This window comes from Centruroides sculpturatus, unplaced genomic scaffold, assembly GCF_000671375.1.
Source record: "Centruroides sculpturatus isolate CEXI.00-Female unplaced genomic scaffold, Cexi_2.0 scaffold33, whole genome shotgun sequence".
NCBI lineage: Eukaryota > Metazoa > Arthropoda > Arachnida > Scorpiones > Buthidae > Centruroides > Centruroides sculpturatus.
The window spans coordinates 521,757-544,802 of record NW_019384325.1 but is presented as its reverse complement, the minus strand read 5'-3'; the positions used below and the strand labels follow the sequence as shown (position 1 = coordinate 544,802).

General features: G+C 29.0%; 1 protein-coding gene across 1 annotated transcript in view; it reads left to right on the top strand.

The window, feature by feature from the left end:
* Positions 1 to 23,046, top strand: part of LOC111626852 (U2 snRNP-associated SURP motif-containing protein-like) — a 224,805-nt gene that overhangs the window by 18,716 nt on the left and 183,043 nt on the right. The window contains exons 2-6 of the mRNA XM_023370376.1: positions 2,271 to 2,354; positions 7,553 to 7,667; positions 10,217 to 10,335; positions 14,916 to 14,980; positions 17,217 to 17,317. Of these exons, the coding sequence (XP_023226144.1) occupies positions 2,271 to 2,354; positions 7,553 to 7,667; positions 10,217 to 10,335; positions 14,916 to 14,980; positions 17,217 to 17,317 (484 nt within the window). The remainder of the gene's footprint in view (positions 1 to 2,270; positions 2,355 to 7,552; positions 7,668 to 10,216; positions 10,336 to 14,915; positions 14,981 to 17,216; positions 17,318 to 23,046) is intronic.

The following is a 23,046-nucleotide window of genomic DNA, read 5'->3' as shown; positions in this document are numbered from 1 at the left end:
AGCTGTTTTAAAGAAGTTATTTTGTAATGTCCAAAATATTCAAAGGATATATATTAGTAACGAATATTCGGTTACTATTCGGTATTCGGCCTATTTTTCACTATTCGGCCGAATACCGAATACCTAAAAACAGGAGTAATAAATAACAAAAACACAGTAAATTAATCATTTTGGTATTTAGAGTTAATGTTATAGAGTTAGTGTTGTTTGTTTATATTTATTTATAACTTGTAACATGCACAAAATAAAAAAGAAAATAATATTAGTCACATGTATTCACAATTTATAATTACAAAGATCAGCACACATACACGTCTATTGTTGGAGAATCCTCGCACATCCGAGGGTCTGACCCTGCCTATCGTTCTTTTTAAACGCTCGTCTTTGCTCTTCTCTTTCTCTTTCCTCTATAGCTCTAATCCATGTATGCCTGTGCATACATCACAATACACACTCACGATACTTTCGATTCGTCACTTTTTCATTGTAGAGTTCCCATTTTACAATTACATGACTCAGCCTGGTGATAACAGAGAAAAGAGACAGATAGGACGTCGATATAAGTCACAGTTATGATTTCACAGATTCGAGACAGCTTGATAGCCCGAACGGCCCCAGGCTTTCGCCCGTGCATGCTAAGTGACTTTCATTGCAAGCATTTAGCATTCCGAAGTCTATGACAACAATTGTTTGGCATTGACGGCCGTGAATTTCGTGCCAATAAGCTGCCTCGATTTGTTTGATTATGTTATCAACTCAGTTTCATATTTATTTTTACATTTTCACTTTTCGGTCCTTCTCTGTTCTTTTTCCGTTATTTACACGTGTAGGTCATTTCATTGTTATCCACATTTGATATCATCATTTATCACATACTTCCATGACACTCTTGTCTGTCCGCTACAACTGCCAAGAATTAACGCGATTGGCGAAGTGTAGTGACAGCGGGCCAATAGAGAGCAGGATCCTTGCCATAATACGGTTTGCGTGCCAATTTTCGTACATGCGTTAATCAAGCCGAATAGTTTGGCTGAATATTCGGTTATTTGGCCATGCTCCTGGCCGAATATTTGGTATTCGGTATTCGGCCATACTATTCGTTACAACACTAATATATATACATATTTACTTATTTTGAGCTAATCCAATTTGACAAGCTGTTTATAAACAGCTTGTCAAATTGGATGTAGCTCAAAAAATAAACACCAACAGCAAAAATCTAGCAAATAAAACACTACTATACTAGACAAACAAATATCTTCAATTGTCATAAAAGGTCATTATCAGGATCTACCTGCAACATTTGAATTGTAATTAGAATAGATTTTAAATAAAAAGAACACAGATGTTATTGGCTACAACATCACATGTAACAGATGATGTATATGTATTAGATCAGCAAATATTGTTGGTGCTGTGAGGGGTTGGAGGAACCTCAATTAACACTTTGTAAAAAGATTCTCAGTAGAAGTCTATTCAACCATTTAAGATAGTTGAAAATGTTTGTTTATCTAGTAAAGCATTTTGGTTGCTGGAGTTTTCGTGTTGGTATGTTTTTTTATGAAATATATGTTTCTACTAGTGTTTTTATTTTATCCACTTTTCTCGCACCTGAAAAACTGATTTCTGCTTATTGATAACATCTACATGGTTAAAAAACAAAACTTTTAAATAATCCAGCAAATCATTTTTAATATCTTAAAAATCTATATGGTTCACATCATTTTACAAATTTAATATTGTGTAAATGTTCATAAAAAAATTACTGTTTGCTGTTGTTATTTCTAATATCATAAAACATGAGTTTAACATTCAAGTAAATATAACTAAATGTTTACTCTATAAAAAATATGTTAAATATATATAAATATATAAAAAAATGTTCGTCTTTTGTGCTGAATAATATAAAACCTATGTTTTGTCAATTAAATCTTGACAAAGAACCTTTAATATGCAGCTATTTTTATTAACTTTTTAAATGTTTTAGACTATAGAACAAAAAAAAAATTAAATGATTCCAATTTCTATAAAACGTTCTTATGTTTTGTTTTAATTTAAATTAATAAGAAAATAAAACAAAAAATTGATATTTATTTTACACCAAAAAAATTTATAAATTTACATATACAATATTTTTATTTGCATGATAAAATGCAATGTCTGAATTGTCCTGAAATATATGAAATAAGAAAACATATTTATTTTTATTTTAGATATATTTTATATTATAGTGTTTTCGTTATTTGAATGTGTTGATATAAATTTTACAGAGCGGACCAAAAGTCAAAGCTTTCAACATCACTCCAATTGGAAAGAAATCGTCAAAACGTGAGCAGCAAAAGTTGAGAAAACATGTGAGTATTGATTTGAAAATTATTTATTAAAATTACTCATTGGAGATTCAGTATTTTTGTTGTTGTCAATACACTGTATCATAAATATAACATTATTACTTTCCTGGCTATTATATATAACAGAGGGAAAGTATGGCTATCGATAAAAAAAAATAACCTCTCCAGATTTTTACATTTTTTGGACTTGGGACCTTGAAATGTTGAGAAATGCAAAAAAGTCTGGAGATTTTTTTCTGTACTGATGCAAGTGTGTGTATGGGGGGCACAATTTTGTTCACCCTCTGTAAAGCTTAATAATTTCTGTGCTTTTTTGCCAAAAGTTTCTGAAATTTTGCAGGGAGGTTTGTGTATTAGAGGGGATTGAGGAGGTGGAGAGATAGAGAGGATTGTGCATATCTCCAGTAGAGTTGGACTTTGATTATTTTACTTGTTATTAGCATTTAAAATTTTTTATAAAACCCGCCCTACCCTCAAAATTAAATTTTTTGTGATTTTATACTAGTTAAAAATGTAAAGTTTTTTTAAAATGAAATATCATAACAGATACTACTGCTACCAGAATTTTAAATGTTGCCAGTAAAATTAAGCAATTCAGTGCTAAATTTTTTGCATTTTAATGGACTCACATTACTGTATTCCTCGTCTCAATTAATGGAAAATGGCAAAGTTTTATGAAAATCGATTTATTAAATTTTGAAAATGAACTCAATTCTATAAACTCCAACAAGATGTGTTAGCGATCATGAAACATTGCACAACAAAGTCGTGCAATTTATACGATATTGCTTTGTCGTGTGCACTTGTGAAATGACCTTATATCTTGAAAATGAAGAAATTAAAAGACCATAAGTGCACACAAAGTTTGCATGAAAGGAATAAAGGGGCATATATTCTTGTGTAGTAAATGACAAAGGGAGCACTCTTAATGTTCCTAAACAATTAAAAAATTTGTCTACAGAAAGTCAGTCATTAATCTAATACTAATATTGAAAATATTTAAAAAAACTGCTGTTTTATTTATCATTGTTACATATGATTAAAATATACACAGTTAAATGATACGTATTTTTGATTTAAACAAATATGTTGTATTCATAAATCAAAGTTCATATTACAACAATTTATATTAGGGAACAACATAGTTGAACTATAGCATGTGAAATGGAACACATTTAAAATTTGAAAATAAATGTTTTTACATTAAATACATTGAGAGTATGTAAAAGTAAAGAAAGATTATTATTTGTGAATGTGAAGAAGTGTACATACACAAATGAAATCAAAACTACAATTGTAACAAACAGTAGATGGTGTGTACAAAATTGTAGTAGATATGTCAGCAATCTAGAAGCATTAATATTGGAGAGTTTATCAATTTCAGTTTTATAATTAAAAGTTTTCCAAATTTGTTACCGAATTTTAAAGATTCGTTAATGCTTATCATTAGTTCCAGTAATTGAGTAAAAAGATATCTTTGTTTTTCAAATTAAAAACATTGTTTGTTTAGGATAGTATTTGTCAATCCTATTCTGTTTGTTTGTTTGTTTGTTTTGATTAACTGTTAAGATGCTTGTAAAAGGCCAACCTGGCCACAGTGTCTTTTGAAAATAAAATAAAAAAAATATTCCAAGTGTTCCATAAAAGAAATTTTTAAGTTTTTATTGCAAATTTATACTTTGTTTGCAGACAATTCCTTATTACTATTTTATTCAATAAAGTATATTAGTTTATTACTTTGTTATTTTATGACAATAGTAAACATGAAATTGCTTATTGATTTTTGAATATATTGATGCTAATGTTCCACATAATAAAAATACATGAATGGTGTTTCACAGTCTCAAAGGTCGAGTGTCACTGATTTAGGAACTGTTTTCAAATAGCCTGTCTCTTACTACAATGGTATGTATTTGTTTTCTTCAATCTTTATGCAAGCTGTGTATGCTGTTCTTTTTCATGTTCAGAAATCCATACTATCATCTGTCTAGAAGCCACTTTGATACAGAATTTTCTATTAAAATAAATGTCGAATTTTCAATTATCCTAATTAAAAATATTTCAATTAAGGCCTCTAGAAAGTGGAGAGAACTTTATTTCTAAATAACTACAATAACAACAGAATCATTAAGTCAATAATTAATGTTTATGATGTCGTATTTGTCTAATTATGATAAATTAACAATGACATTGATATTTTTCTCTCCAAAGAAAAATATCAATATCATATTATGTATTTAACTAAAAAATATTTAAACAGCTAAATCTACTTGAGTAATTTTTCTATTACTTCTGTTTGATTGACATTAACAGGGTTCCTACAGGCCATTTTTTTATGGGTAGTTATTTAGTTAATTTGGCTTTTAGGTTCATAGCCAAAACAGAGTTTATGTCAACCAAATTGATTGAAACACACTATACATTTGTTGTGAACTATTAAACAATTGAGCAGTGTTATTTAAATAAAACCAATTACATATTAATATGTGCAGGTAATTAACATTTACTTTAAATGTAATGCCATGTACATCAAAACAAAAGACAAAATAACATCAGAATATGTTATGCTGAATATATTATGTGTGTGTGAATTTGTAATTCCATTTCACCATGTTGTATTTATGTGTAATAAATAATATAATTATCTTCTTGACATGGTTCTAATTCTGATATTTATGTTAAATTTACAATCTGATAAAAGAGCAAATGGAATACATAAAGGATAAAGTAAAAATAATTTAGAATAGTGCAGGATGTTCCTGTTAAATGTCCTTAGTTTTAAATCATTTTGTAAAATTCATTTGTTCCGATATGTGAATGTGTTGGAGAATGTTGGTCAATACTTCAAGTTACACATGTGTATGCTTGAAAGAACTGCTGCTGCAACACAGTGGTGATCTGGACCTCAATTGCTACACAGTCTAGGTCAGCGGGGCTTCATTTCTTGATCTGTCGGTCCCTCGACATGATCTTTTTGAACACGTTCTTCTTTATAGGCATATCAAGGATCATGTGTATGCTACAAAAGTGTCAGACACGAGAACCCTGCACATAAGAATTATAGAAGTCATTAACAGCATGACTGCTAACATGCTTAAAGGGTTTAAGCTGTTGCTAGTTTTTTTGCTAAAATGCTACAAGAATTTAGGCTTAGTGACAACTTTCTTGGCACATTTCATTAAAAAACTAACATTTTTCAAGTGGTTAGTTCTATTTTCCAAGTTTTAACTAGGAATGGGATGATACCAAAATTTCTTCTGATTCCAATTCTTTTTGAATACTTTAGAAAGTTTATTTTAATTTAGAAAAGTTATTGCTTTACATTACAAGCATGATACATTCATTAATTAATAGACATCAAGCTTAAGAATGGAAAGCAATTGGGAAATCCAGAATTGATCTTTCGAAAGAAACCTGAAAATTCTCCATTTCTATATAGATACACATGCTTTTATTGTGTAGTAGAAAATAAATTTATAATCTTATTGCAGATAAAGTTAATATTAAACACCATCCTCAAAGAAATTACAGCTAATTTCATTCACTGAAGCCAGGTTTTCCTAAATTTACAATTGCATGTATTTATTTTAGGAAAGGAAAAATCAAACAAATGCCTAGACTGATTCATCTTGAAAAATTGATTTTTAANATGTTTCTACTAACTTAAACCAACTCTTTTGATCTAATAAGCAAGCTGCAATATGAATAATTATCTCGATTCTAAAAGAAGAAAGCACGATTGTGACAAACTCTCAATTGAGGGAGTCCATCCTCAATCTGGAGAGTTGAATCCTTCAAACTGAAAGTTAGTTTGCAATCTGAAAGTTATGTTTGGTGAGGCAGGAAAGGTTTTCCCCCAGGAAACATTGAAATATCTACAGCAAGAGATGGACATGACACCAAAAAATTTGTAAACGCACTGAATTTATAATGGAAAAGTCATTTTATCATTAAAAAAACACTTCTGTAGAGACTGAAACTAATTTAGTTTGAACAACACCTTAAATACTTTTTTCAGCAACACTTTAATTTCTATAAATGAATGTTTCTGACCTCTTTTTACAGATTTGTGTAGGTTTAACAAAACAATTTGAACTGTCTTAAACAGTCAAATCTTGTTAAACCTTGTGGATCTGTGAAAAGAGTCAAAATGTTTGTTTAAACAAATTAAAGTGTTGTCAAAAAAGTATTTAACGGGTTGTTCAAGCATTTCATTACAGGTAAATATACTAAATAAAAAATAATTTTATCTAATATTTTTTCAATTAAAATATAATTTTGTTCTGTGTTAAAGTTCTGGACATTTGTATGGATAAGAAATGTTAGCTATGGTTTCTAAAATTTTGCTACTTTTTTAGTAGAATTAACTAAAATGCTACAGAAAATTTTTTCTCAGCTTAAATCTTGCACACTGGCACTGTTAGGATGCATGCTGCATCCTAATGTATCTGCCATATCAAGTGCATATGTGGAAATGTACTGCTTTAATATAGTAACTAATTCAGATGAACTTTCTATTCCCACAAATAGTAAACACCTAACAAACAGCACAACTGCAAGATGTAAAAGTTATAGACGGCAATCTCTAAAAGTAAGAGTGCATTCTACTGGGGGAAGATAAGGCTCATTTTAAACTGAAAAATTGCAGTCTGTTCAACATTGCAACTAACCATATGTTGAATAAAGTGTTGAGTGTTGCATATAAAGTAAAAAAATATACTGAATGTATAATAGTAATGAGAATAACGGGCAAATGAAATAAAATAAAAATTACTGGATTTATTCCATTAATAGTTGCTTTCTAATAGTAAGTACACTGTAATAAACAGCATAGCTGTAAGATGAAAAAAGTTATATGCATGCTCTGTTTATTAGAATGAATACCATATATTACACTTCAAAATTATTGAAAACTCTTTGAATATGCTATTTTAATATTAAAATTTTAAACTACTGTTTAAATATTAAAATACTACATTGTATTAAATAAGTGTTTATTTAATAAGTCTCATCCAGGAGTCCATATTTGTTAAGTTATACAAATATGGCTACGAAATTTGATGTAAATGAGAATTATTAATTTTTTTAATTGCTTTATTGACACTACTAAAATTAATTTACTACATTAAAGTTGCTAATTAATTTAAAAATCTTTATGTTACATTTAATTACTAAAATATTATCTTAAATTTGTTTAAAAGGAGGAAGAAAAAGCTGCCGCAGAAGTATATGAAGAATTTGTAGCATCTTTTGAAGAACCGGCTAAACATGGGAAATTGTTTGTACGTGGCAGTGTTATTAATGCAGGATCAGGAGGTTAGTTATTTTGTAATATGTAGCAAATAAATTATATACACAATGTGCATATATTTTAATCAATTCAAATTTGTGTAATAGGTATTGATGAAACAAAAAATATTGCAATATTTTTGAAATTCAGCAACAAAATTATGAAGCAAATGTTTAATCCAAACTCAAATAGACTAAATTATTTCATGTTTTCAATACACATCTGAAGATGGCTTTTTAATCAGGTTGAAAACATTAACATTTTTTAAATAATGGCTAGATGGTTGAGTGGTTAGGTGGCATACTGCTGCTCTAGGGAACCCTATACCGGGTTCCCTAGAGCAGCAGACTGCCACCTTAACCACTAGTTGGGGTCCCTAGTAAAAATTAAATTTATTAAATGGCTACCCCAGCCAGTTATAAAAAACATGGTCTTTAGAATATAAAATTTTTAACTTTAATGTCAAATATAGAAATGAAAATAATATGTATGTACGGTACCATTTCTTTATATAAAAAGTTTATTTGAAAAATATGAAAATAAATTTAAAAATTTTGAGATTGTTTTAGCTGATAACCTAAAAAATAAAATTAAACTTAGTGAAATAAAAAAGAAGGAAATTATAGAAGAAGCTGGGGTAATCTAAAATTTAAATTGCACAGGTATAAATCTGCTTAATTTATATAGGTGAAATAGGAAGAAAATTGAGAATTAGAATTCATGAATAGGAAGTTGTAATTAGATTAAAATATAAACAGTCCTCATGGTTTAAACATTGTGATGAATTTGGATGTACTATTGATGATAATAATATAAAAATTCTTTATAAAGAAAAGAATTTACATAAATTTAAAGAACATGTTGCAATCGAACATGCAAATAACACTATCAATTTAAATAATGGAATTGAAACAGAGGGCTCATGGCGGGATATTGTTTGAAATAAATACCCACATAAAGACGAATGTCAGTCAGTAAATGATGTTCGATTGGAAAATTTGTAAAAAAGATTAGTTGTAAGTTTGTATTAATGTCATTGAAATTTGTAAATTTTAAGATTGTATATTTTTATGTTTACAGCCTGAAGAGGGTTGTAAAAGAACTTTTTGCAAAATAACCCGAAATGCATATTTTGGGTGATTTTGCACTTTGGAAAATAAAAAGAATATTGTTTTTTGCTTTTTGCCCTTAATTTCATTAAATGTTTCTACTAACTTAAACCAACTCTTTTGATCTAATAAGCAAGCTGCAATATGAATAATTATCTCGATTCTAAAAGAAGAAAGCACGATTGTGACAAACTCTCAATTGAGGGAGTCCATCCTCAATCTGGAGAGTTGAATCCTTCAAACTGAAAGTTATGTTTGGTGAGGCAGGAAAGGTTTTCCCCCAGGAAACATTGAAATATCTACAGCAAGAGATGGACATGACACCAAAAAATTTGTAAACGCACTGAATCTAGAAGAAGAGGGCGATCGAGGAGAAGAAAAATTGGAAAAGACAAGAGAAGAGTTTGATTTATAAACAAATTTTTTTGCATTATTTTCATTGATTGATATTGCAGAAAAATTTGTTGATTGATTTAATTGATTAATACCAAATGATCTACCAAATTAACATAGCCAAAACATAGCCTGATAATTTGGAAGATTGTTTGGTATTTGAAAATTGTCAAAGTTTTACATTTGCTCATCACAGTTTAACTCTTCTGCACCTTGCATAACATGGCGCACATCCAACTGATACTCAAATTCTTCATATGTTTGCCATAGCATATCCATTGTCATTCTTTCCACAGCAGCCAAAATTCTACAGCTTCCGCTGCTCTTGCATATTACTCATGTTGTACAATGATGAGTAACTGACTTTGCAAATTACAGAATACAAAATGCCTTCTCTATTGCAGAGCCACCATTTTCATTTACTGTGCTTCCTAAAGGTGGTAGACAATAAGACGTTTGAAAGCTGATGGGAGATGAGACTCTCACAGTTTCTCTGTCAATTAGTGTACATCACATGCTTTTGGGATAATAATTAAGTGTAAATTACTATAATTATTACAGTAATTTAAAATGTTAGCATTCTTTTTGAAAATCCTGTAATTTTTGTTTTTTTTTATATAGATAAGGTATTATAAACAATGTTTTAAAATAATGGTCATAAAAACACATGTCATCAAAATAGTAATGAATTTCTTATATATAATCTTTTAAAAACAGTATTTTATGTGAATGGATATTTAATTTTACATTCTGATATATACAGGGTGAGTCATAAGTCTACATATAAATGGTTAAAGCAGTGACTAATGTTTATTTTATTTATACAAATGGTATCATATGATGCCAACAGAATAATGTCAATCTGTTCTTCCTTCATTAGTGACATTTCTTTTCAATTGGTTCACCTTCTGAAAATGAAAAAGAAATTAGTCACCACTTTCACCATTTGTTTGGAGATGTATAATTCACCTTGTATTGTGGATGTGAATGTATTTCTTGCTCTTATTTTGAAATTGTAATATTTTAAATTAATTTTAATTACAAATACTGATTTATGCTTTTTATTTGAACAGAAGAAAAGTTGACAGCTCAAAGTGGAAAAATTTACAAGCCACAAAGAATGATTGAAATAACAAAAAAGGAAGAAAAACCAGAAATTCAAAGAGATAGATATGAGAAACCAGAAAAACCAGTAAGTTTAAACTATGGAGATGATAACAGTACTTACTAAGTAATGAGCTATATGTATTCATACATATACAGTAGAACCTCCATTATCCGGATTTTCGATTATCTGGATTGTTCAAAATACACAAAAATTTTACGAATTTGCTGATTTGCACTTGGCGAATTACGACAATGTTTATGTACGTGATGGAATGCATAACTTTTTTTGTTTCAACAACGTCTCACCCAGCACAGTGGTCGTAAACTCTTAAATATATTTTACGTAGTAATAAAAATATAACTTGACATACATATTTATAAATAATTTATATTCAAATTACATCATTTCTATGACCAAGGGTAACGTAAGGCATGGACGACGTGGGCCACCGCCTATGCCTCGCGCTTCGAAGGTTTACGCATTACTTAAAAGCCGCGAACGCGATGAAAAAATTTTACTCGTCATAAAATGATAAATAGTTTGTCAAATTTTTTTTCATAAAAATGCAGTTTCAACTGCTTTTTATTTTATAAAATCCGTCTTCTTGCGCCACCAGAGGGCCTTTTAAACAATAGGTAGTTTGTTAGCATTGGTCAGTAGTAGTCCAAATTCAATACAAACGTTTGTTTCTTGAAAATTTGATCACGATTTAAATACAGTATTTACTTTTAATATTACCGATATGTCATCGAAAAGAAAACGTGTTGTATTATCATTAAAAGACAAATTAAAGTATTTGTTTCGATTATTCGGATTTTTTCTTATCCAGACTACCTTCATCCCCAATTAGTCCGGATAATAAAAACTATTTGATTATAATACAAATAAATTAATATCAAACAAATTTATACTATGATTACTACATACATTAGTTTATTTTCTAACATAATCGCCAAAGATAATGAGGCACTTGTCAAACTTTGAGATCAGTATTTTTATGATTTCATCATAATCTTCCTACCATTGGTTCATTCAAAATGTTATTGATAGTGTCTTTGATTTCATTGTGTATTCTTATTCATTTGCCACCCAAAAAATTTAAAAATCTAAAGAAGTAGAGGTCTCTTGGTTAAAAACTTCACAATGAAACTGTTGCAGCATTTCACTTGTAAAATGTTTCATCAGTGGTATGAAGTCATACATTATCATGAATGAAAACAGTCACTGACAACAAAACCCCATACTGTTCAGGATTGCATACTGTACTCTATCTGATGTTTCACACTAAGCAGCAGCATTTATTGTAATTTCTTGGGTATGAATTCATCCAAAAGGACATTCTTTTCTGTTCCAAAACAGTCTGCTATAATTTTCTAAGTTAAAATTGGATTTTTATGAATATACTCATTAAAGAAATCTTTAATGATTATATTTATTAAAGAAATCAAAAATTGAATGGTAAAGAATTTGAATGGCAAAAAGAAAATCTATTTCTCTGCTTATTTAATACATATATTCTGATATAAATATATTCATGAGATCAGTCCTACCACTGTACTACTCATTGTATGGCTAGTAACTAGACATGAGGAAATTTAATATTACTTTCAAGTCTTAACGGAATAGAAATCAGACGAATAAAATAGATGACGATATAAGGCAAAGAACAAGGAATAATCGCAATTGGAAGAAAGATAACATTATTAGGTATGCTACTTGGAATGTTCGAAGCATTAATGGGAAAGAGGAAGAATTAGACTATCTATTCCAGAATGGAAAAATTGACATAGCTGTCACTTCAGAAACAAAGAAGAAACTAAAGGAAAAACAAAAGAAACTAAAAATTATACACTTATTTACAGTGGAGTGAATAAGAAAACTCATGCCCAAGCAGGTATAATGATTTGGGTACATAAATCTCTCAAGAAAAATATCCTTCATTACACATACTGTACAGTGAGAATTATAGAAATCTGTAAATTGACAGAGGTAATTTAACCATTATTGGTACATATGCTCCTGAAGAAGGCCAATAAGAAAATGAAGACTTTTATATAAAGTTGCAAGAAATTCTTAATAAAGTTAACAAGAACGATTACACCATAATAGCATATCTGAATGCAAGAGTGGGAAACATTCCAGTAAATAAAAATATTGGAACCTTTGGAGAGAATACTCGTAATAGAAATGGTATTAGACTCATTGATTTTGTTGTTTATAATAATCTTAAAATAATATAATTTATACATTTATGAATACATTTTATAATCATAAAAATATACATAAATATACTTGGCAATGACAGTAGTCCAAGTCAATCATTGATTATTTTATTGCTAATGAAAAAATGTTAAAATTATTCCTAGATGTCAGATCATACAATTTGAAGTAGGCTCTGATCACTTCCTAACCCAAACAAAATTAAGAATCCACCAAGGTGGCTAAAAAAAGAAACCAAATGTTAGACATGAACAAACCTGAATGAAAATTTAAAGTAAAATTATTATATGATGATGTTTCAAATTATTATATACTAGAAGAATTGAACAACATATGGAGAGAATTCCAGAAGACAGAGATATAGAAAATGAATGGGAAAATATCAAAACAATGATAAAGGCAGCAGCCGATGAGTCTCTGGGCACAGTAAAAGTCAATCCCTGTGGAAGAAGGAAATTGAAAATATGGGTCAATGAAATCAAACAACTAATATTACAGAAAAACACAGCATATAAAAGGCTTTTTAGTAGTAAAAAAAGCTAAGATGCGATAGAATACAAATGCTACAGAGCAATTGCAAAAAGAGAAATAAGGAAAATACAATGACAATAATGAACAAAATTTATTTCACAACTAGAATCAGATCTCTACAAAATAAGACCAAATACCTTCAAAATATTAAAATTTATGAATCAAGAAATTAAAGAATCTATTAAGATTAATTGTGGTGTGACAAATGACTAATTTTTTAATTGTTATCAAACACTTTGGATAGATCCTACATATACTAACAAGATTTTTGAAAGCAACAATCAAAATAGGACTGAATTATCAAAGGAAGAACTGTTTGAAAGTTTAACCAAAACCAAAAATGGAAAAGCAACAGGAGGTAATAGCATAAATGGAGAGTTATACAAATTTGCTGGTGATAAATTTCACAAGAGATTATTAACATTCTTCAATAATGTAGATGAAGCCTGTATACCGCTTGAATGGAAGAAGAGTATTGTACTGCCTATTCATTAAAAAGGAGATAAATGAAAATTAGATAACTACAGAGGCATTAGCCTGCTAAATACCTGTTATAAAATCTATGCTAGAATTATAAATCAATGATTAAAACAAGAAGGTGAAAAATTTCTTTTGGAATATCAAAATGGATTTGAAAAGGCAGATCTTGTATAGACTCAATTTTCTCCATTAAATTATTACTAGAGAAATGAAGAGAATTTAATCTGAATACACATTTAACTTTCATAGATTATACCAAAGCTTTAGATGTGATAAAAAGACCCTAACTTTTTGACATCCTACAAAACAGAAACATACCAAATATTTTACTTCAAAATATTTGTAATATTTATGAAACTAATACCACACAATTTAAGTTCAATAATGCCACTTCAGAATATAGAAGAATAAATCAAGGAGTAAGACAAGGATGTCCATTGTCACCAAAACTTTTTAACATCTGTATAGATGACATAATACATCAATGGCAGGAAGAATTTACATTAGGAATTCAACTTCCAAACAACATAAAATTCAATACCAAGCTATTCGCTGATGATCAGGTTGTAATTGCTAACTCTGAAGATAATTTACAAAAAGGTTTATTTACCTTAAGTAAAATTTCAAAATAATGTGGTATGAAAATTTCAACTGCTAAAAACAAAGTAATGGCATTTAGAGGCACAGAGCCAATATGCAGCAAAATCATAATTGATAATACAATTTTAGAACAAGTTAATAATATTCTTTATCTAGGATGCAATATTTTGTATGAAAGTGAGAATGACATGAATAATAAGCTCACAAAACTTTTACAAATGTTAGAAATAATAAGTAACATTTTAAAACCACACCTTGTACAAAAACATTCCAGACTAAAATTATATAAAACCCTGGCTTTTCTGATTCTCCTGTATGGAAGTGAAATCTGGGTCTTAAAGAAGAAAGATATCAAGACATTACAGACAGCCAAAATGAGATTTATGCTCATTTTGGCTGCTGGCTCATTTCGAACTGCTGGATACACTCCTGGATCATCGTCGAAATGAGGATATTTTGGAGGAACTCCACATGCACCCATTAATTGAAAAACTCTCCACATATAGAGAAAATTTGCTTCAACGTGTATCTTGAATTTTGCAGGGTAAGATACCTCATGGAGTTTTACTGTATGACTCCTAGACCCTGTCTAGCTGAGACCGAAATGAGTCACCATGGCCTAAATATGATGATGATGAAAGATTTTTTTTTAAAGACTTACAAAATAAAAATAAATCAAATATTATTTTCAAATAGAATCATAGATTTGTATATATAAATGTACAGAATGCAGTTAACTCATATACCTATACCTATACATATAGTTTTTAATAAAATATAATAATAATAAGTACAAATAGGCATTATATGAAAAATATGTTTATTTATTACAGAATAAAAAGAAAGAAAAAGAAAAGAAAAAAAGTAATTTAGAATTGTTTAAAGAAGAATTAAAAATGTAAGTACATTATCGTACCAGTTTTCATTAAAATAAAAAAAATTTTTTAAATATCATTTGTTGAATAAATTTAAGTAATTAAAATAAATTGGCAGGATGTAGAAATCTAACATTTAAAGAAATGTGTATAAACATTTTGGAAATATCTTTGACTTCATATGTATATATCTGCTTACTTTGATAGTGGCATAAGTGAAAAAAATGTTAATTTTACAAGGAAAGCATTTAAAAAATTCTAAATGACTAACATTTGAATGTGAGTTGATAACACACATCTGATCTCTGATGGGAAGGGAATTCAATAGAGGTAGAAATGTGCCATTTTATGTACTGTATCTAAAGAGTTTATTTATGCAAAAAAAAGCAAAATAATTTTTTTAGTTGTGCCACTATCAAAAAGAAGCAATGATATGTAAAATTGAATTTGCTGTTGCTTTCAACAGCAAATTCAATCTCTCTGAGTATTGTGTAAGAATGGCTGAACGAATGTTAATGAAACTATGTACATATATTCAGGCTAGTTCTGGGAAGGATATAGGCTATTTTCCATTTCCTAACTTAATGATGGTATAATTCTATCAAAGCTTATTTCATAAGCTTTGATAGAATTATACCATCATTAGTAAGAGAGAAATATAAAAATAGGTATTGTAAAAGTTTTTTCAAATATGCAAAGATCATACAAAACATGCTACATCATTACCTTTATTTGATTTTAAATGCAAAAAATGTTAAAGCTTCACCAGAGGATTTTTTTAATCCCTTTCTCAGTTTTATTTATTACTATGATACAGCTGACTTGCCTTAAAACAAACACCAATAAAACAAATTTTGCCATTACCTTGGCAAAAAGCCATTGTCACAATGTTAATTTTCAAGTGATAAAGTTAACAAAAATTTTACCAGATTTTGTTAAACTGAACTGTAAATTACATCCACAACTAGAAATAATCTTATTTCCAATAACAGTTGCTTTTTACACTTTTGAAGTGAAGAATAAAAAGTAGTATAAGAAATCCTTGTTAGTTCAAAATTTAAGGGACAAACTATCTTAACTTTAAATTATCAAGTTTTGGATTATCTGAGATTTACATAAATCTGTACAATATGCCAAATGTTATGTAACTGATGTAATTTATTAAGCATATGGAATATGGATATGTAAACAGAATGTTATTTTCATCAATTAATAATAACAATATAAATGTGAAGGTAAACAGTATGTATTTGGTGAGAACCTCATAGGTTGCCAGATAGGTTTTATAAAAAGTAAAACAGAATTTCTCGAAATGTAGCCTAAATTACTTTTAAAGTGGCCCAAAAAGTAGTAAGTTACACAAATGTATTAGCCTAGGGCCCTAAAAATAGCTTATTTCAATATGTTAATTATATCCCAATCTTGCAATCCAAAACCTAGCTGTATTTTATGAGGTAAAAGATAAAAAGGGTAGTCCATGGGGTAGTACAGTAACATCCAAAAATGTGTTACTGTAAAAGCAAAGCCATATTGACTAGATTACAGTTGTTGTTGGTCTATTGTTCTCTTGCAGTATGGAGGCACTTTGATCTAAATGAATGGGTTAACATATGTGTATTGCAGTTAAGACAGAATTTTCACTTTGAATTTCAAAGTAGCTATATTTCAAACTAACCAAATTCCTTAACATGTAAATCTATATTTCCGGCCAGGACAAAAATACAGTTACGAACTAACATCATTTTGAATTATCTGTGACAATGCACAAAGTGCCTTCCCCTGTGCTTCGGCACCACAGGACCAAAGGGTCGACATTGCATCGGCAAAGATTACAATGACTATTTCGTCAGGATTGACACCACTGTGTCTTCTGGGTAGACATAGAGACTTTTACGTTCACTTTTACATGCATTTCTTTTGGATAATGTAAGCTTCTGCTTGTAACTTGCATAAAGTGTATATTATATGGATAAAGTTCAAATTAATAGATTGTTACTGCTTTAAGTGTGCTTGGATAAAGCTAGGATTAGTCAGCTAATCCAATTTTTATCTGATTCATGGACTTTAGCTGTAGCATCTACACTATTTTCGATTTGAATTTTTAATATGATTTAATATAAATTAATTGAAATTTATTTTTATATAGTTAATATATGTTAGATATAAAATTCTCCATTAATCTAATAAGATATAAGATCTTAATAATTCAAATAGAAATATCATAAAGAAAAAAATAATAATGTTTAATTAAATTTTTAGCATTCAAGAAGAAAGAGAAGAACGCCACAAATTAAAATCTGCCTTAAAAGAACAGATTAAATGTGGAAAATTAGATCCAATAGATGCCCAAATAAGATTAGGTAAGAATTTTACTAAAATAAAAATATTTAAATTTATATCTTTATGTTTATGAACATGTTTACTTGATACAATCTTTCATTGGTAACCTATTTGATCAGTTTTTGTTGGATAAGAGGAAGGATGCATATTAATTGAGTATAAATTGTGTTATTGATATTTACAATTTTTCATTACATACATTGAATTTTCTTTTGGATCAATTACTATACAAATTTAGAGTATACAAAGCTAAAAAAAAATATGACAAATTTTTTGTTTGTTGAAGTTTTTATTTATAGTTTTCCATAATATACTATATTTTCTCAAAAATCGTATTTGTATGAATCATATGTAGCTTTTCAGTTTAAAATGTTTCATTCTCAAAATATCAGCAAATAATTTTAATTAAAATTTACTTTCAAATGTTAATAAACTTAGAAAATATTAATTTTTCTTTCGTAAATTGAGACATTTTAAATTTGAAAAAATATTTACGAAGTAATTTGTAATTATTGGAAATTATTTTAGATTTAAAAATACTTTAAATTTGTTTAAAAAAGGCTTTCAATTTATATTGTATAAAGTAAAATGTCAGACATCCTCTTATTGATTTTTAATTTATTTTTTTAAATATGCTAACTCTAATTACATTTTTATTAACCTGACCTCAGTATTGATATAACAGTATAAAATTTTTGTACATTTTATTGGAAAAGGAAGAGAGCAAAAATATCCTGAATTTTAGACTCAATAATTATTTCAAATTACAATTTATTTTAAATTAGAAAATCCAATAAATAACAATCCATTCAGTTTTCTAATTTTGATTTTATTGTTGTTTATTTATTTAAAAGTATTTTAGAGCAATGATAGAAAAATTTATTAGGAATTTAAATCATTTAATTCTCATTAATATTTTCAAAATGTTTATTATAATTTTTTAATACCAACAAATTTATTTATTAATATAATAATTATTATATCAAAAAACAGGTGTAACATGTAATAATAATTATTATATCTGTTATACCTGTTTTTTGATGTGATAATATATTTGAATATAGTATTTGTTGATATTATTGAATGCTGTATATATAAATTAACGAAAGATTAATAATCTAGGAATTAATTTGAAAAAATGAACAAGTTATTCTTATTGTATTTATGTTGTGTTTTAGCAGAATGTTTTAAAACAAAGGATCCAAACAAAGAATTAAAAATATATATACACATATATACACTTTTAATTCTGAGAATCATAATCTTCTGTGGCAAATTTAATGTCTCATTTGATGTATTTCAGTTTATCATTCAGAGAAATTTAAATATAGTAAATAAATTTTTATTAAATTTTGCTTATCATCATTCTTAGATTATTTATAAAATGCCTCGTAATTCCATATTAATCACTGAAGCTTAGTTTGAGACCATATGTACTTGCTAAAATAGAGAAAAATGTATTTAATTTGTAATTATAAACATCAGAATGTTATAAAGACAGTTTTCACTGGACCAAAGAATTTTTTTTAAGATAAAAGGATCAAAGTTAAGATTTAACAAATTGAATAACAAAGGATCAAAACAATTTGATTTTCAGAATTAAATGCGTGTGTGTGTATGTATATATATATATGTATGTATGTGCATAAAAACTTAAAAACTACTATGAACATATTTTAAAAAATGGGTACTATAACTAGCCAATTTCTAATATTAATTTTCACAAGTTACATTCAAAATGGTACCAGAAATATCTTTCAACTGTGCTAAAAGCTAATTCACACACATGTATGTGAATTGTAAAACTTATTACTACTATAAAAAAAATTACTTGTCAAGTTAAGTGTTGTTCTCATTAATTTGTTTAATTTGTTGCTTGATCTACAGTGTAGTTTTATTTCACACAAAACTACCACAAAACTGGGTATACTTGAATTAAAACAACTAAAAACCTGAAATCCAACAATTTTTAAAGTAACAAATGTCTTGTAATTTATTAATAAAATTTAGTTAATAATTATGTTAAAAATATACAAACTCTATATTAAATTTGTAATGTACACTAAAAGTGTTAATCAGGGTTAATAACATCAAATTCGACACAATGATGACACTATTTGTAGATGTCGATCAATCCGATCACATCTACAAATAGTGTCGTCATCATGTCGAATGAATGATTTCAGGACAGATGATCGAGTTCAATGGTCATTGTCACAAGTTTATTTTACAGAACTATATACAAGAATTACAGTTACATTGACTGTGGAAACAGTGGTCGGAGCACACAGTGAGGTGAGTGACCGGACAGAAGCGTATCGATCCAAAAAATCAAGTTAGCCACAGTCTGACGTCATGTAGGTTGGGAATGGTGGTCAAACACCATGTTGCCAACCACTGCAAACTAATTGTTCATATAACATTTATTTGAGTTTATTCCTTATTCTACTCTGTAAATGTAATATCGTTGCCTTCCTCTGCAACCCTTTCACTACTAAAAACTTGCATATTTGTGTTAAACTAATATAAAATAGTACGACATTTGATGCTATTAACCCTGATTAACACTTTTAGTGTATATTACAAATTTAATATAGAGTTTGTATATTTTTAACATACAGTAGAGCATCGTTTATCCGAAAGCTGGTTATCCGAAACGTCCGTTATCCGAAAGCTGGTTATCCGAAACGTCCGTTATCCGAAAGCATTCCAGTCGGCAAATTTAAATTTTCGCTAGTGCTGTGGCACTGCAATCTTCGGCTATTTCTCGGGCTACTAAAATATTTTACGTTTTTGATACTAAATTAACATCTGAAGTATAATTTTTTATTGTTTTTATATTTTTCAATATATTTATTTTGTTTGTACAAAATAAAAAAATAGTTTTTAACGATACAATAGTCTTCGTTAGGCTTAACATCAACGAAAATTCAATGCGAAGCGACACGCAACGGAGAGAAATTTCAACATGGGATAAATTAATATATTTTTTCGTACATGATTCGTTATCCGAAAAATAAGTTATCCGAACTACCCCAGTCCCCAATTGATTCGGATAAACGACGCTCTACTGTAATTATTAACTAAATTTTATTAATGTTTATTACAAGACACCCTGACAGTTTCCTTGTAAGTGCTAATGTTTTCACCCATGTTGAATGGGCATCTTCAGGCAGTTGTTACAGCAGCTGGGGGATTAGTTTGCCTGAAGATGCCTGTTCAACATGGGCAAAAACATTAGCACTTAGTTAAAAAATTGCTGGATTTTAGGTTTTTAGTTGTTTTAATTTATTTCATACTGTTCAAACTGAAATAAAACTTATTATGGATGTTGTTTTCATGATAAGCATGTTTATAATGAATCTTATCATAGTTTATAAATTCTTCTTTATATATATTATTTCTACAATAAATTCTTTGTAACATCCTTCAAGAGTATGTATTCAATGCTTCTTTTATAGAAAGAACTATCGGGCAAACATTAACCAAATTTAGTATACTGGTACATATTGTCCTGAGTATGTGGTTTTGATTTTTGGAAAACTTTTTTTGGCATAAAAGTAGTCAGAAAATGTTTTTCACAATTTATTGACAGGTGAACACTCCACTCACTTTGCTTGATTGTAACTTATGTAGGATTGCAGCATTTGAAGGGTTTTACCAATACTGGTATTTTAGATAAAGAATGCTCTCAATGTTGGAATACCAGTATTGAAATTGATATTTAGATTGTAGTGTATGATGTAATATTTAGGTGCACAAAATACATTGAAAGATAACCCATTTTTAACTGTTAGATAAGGCAGCATTGCAGGCAAAGGATTATCCTCACTTTTGGGAAAAAATAATTGGTCACTTGATTTTAAAAGTACTTGTTTTTTGGTTCACTTACTTCTGATCCTGGCCCTGTTTTACACAATTTGACATTATGCACTTTCTGTAAATAAACAAATAGGCATACTGTTAGTTGATTCTCCTTTAGTTTTAATTATTTTGGAACAAGAGCCATCTTTTCCCTTGGAAAAATGCCAAATCAAATTATGTACATTACTTTTGAGATTTTTTTTCCAAAATTTATTTTCATAACTACAAATATACAATAGTTCATACATGTACTTTTATCTTATTCTGCATATTATTAAAACTCACTGATATTTTACAGACTAAAGTTTGTGATTTTGGCAATAAAAGTTAAACTTTACATATCATGATATTATTTGTAGGCTACTTTTTTTATGGTTTCTTATAATTTATTAATTATTTAAGTGTAGGTGTGCATTTGTACCCATAAAAAGTTTCAAAAACACCTTGCATTTTGAAAATATTCATATTTTACCCATCAAATTGATCATAGTGTTTGAAGTTAGATATATGGGACGAATCTCCTTTCTGTAAATTTCAGCCGTGCTGTCTGTGTTGACACTCACAACACCAAAAACAATGAAAAACACACTGATTAGTGAATGGCTGTGTGTGAAAGTCTGCAAATTCTGGTATTCTGTTATCTAGCTGAAAACTGGTAATATTGGTATTGGTAATACTGGTGTATTAACCCTAATTATGTGTTACTTGTTCCACTATTCTAATATGTCATTTCAACATTCCATATCTGTAATTGAAATAAAATTATTGAATTTTGTTCCTTAGTTCCTGAAATTTATAGAAAATGTGTTTAATATGGACAACAGTGCCAAATTTTCTTCTAGTGGTGGAAATCTTAAATAAAAATTTTCCTAAAAATTGAAACTGCATATTCTGGACAGTATGTATACCAAATTTAGTTGGGATTTGCCTGATAGTTCTTTCTACAGGAATGCTGAACACTACTATTTAATTTTGATTATCCTGTAGTCCTTATGTTTGATATATACTTTAAGTTTATTGGCAAAAGACAGTCTGAATAGCTCTGTCTACCTGGTGGGAATGGTATGAACTCCAGCAAGGCACCCTTTGTTTGTTTTTTAAGTATGGCTGTAGGATTTACTTGTTTACGAGGGCTGTTTGGAAAGTTCGCGGCCGCAAATAGAACAACAAACAAAATAATGTTAAAAGTTTTTTTATTTTTCAATGTAGTCTCCTTTGTTAGCAATGCACTTATTCCAGTGATGTTCTAGCTTTTTTATGGCATCACAATAGGTCGATTTGCCAAGGTGTGCAAAATACTTGTTCACTTCAGAGATGACTTTGTCATTTGAGTGGAATCTCTTTCCAGCCAAGAATTTAATTTTAGGTTTTTGAAAAAGGTGGAAGTCACTGGGGGCCAAATCAGGTGAGTACGGTGGATGTGGAACTAATTGGAAGCAAAGTTCATTTATCTTTTGTTCAGTGATTCTGGCGGAATGTGCAGGTGCATTATCGTGGTGGAACAGAACTTTTTTCTTCTTCAAGTGTGGCCTCTTTTCTTCGATTTCTTTCTTCAGTTTTTCCAAAAGTTCACAGTAATAGACAGCATTAATGGTCTTTCCTCTTTCTAGGTAGTCAATAAAGATGATGCCTTTAGCATCCCAAAAAACCGAGGCCATCACTTTACCCGCTGATGGAACTGTCTTTGCCTTCTTTGGTGGTGGCGAACTGTGGTGTTTCCATTGCTTCGACTGTTCTTTTGTTTCAGGAGTGTAGTAATGGATCCACGTTTCGTCAGTAGTCACAAACTGACGCAAGAAATCCTGTGGGTTTTTCTGGTAGAAGTCCAAACACTCCTTTGACATCAAAGTGCGAACATGTTTTTGCTCGGCGGTCAGCAGACACG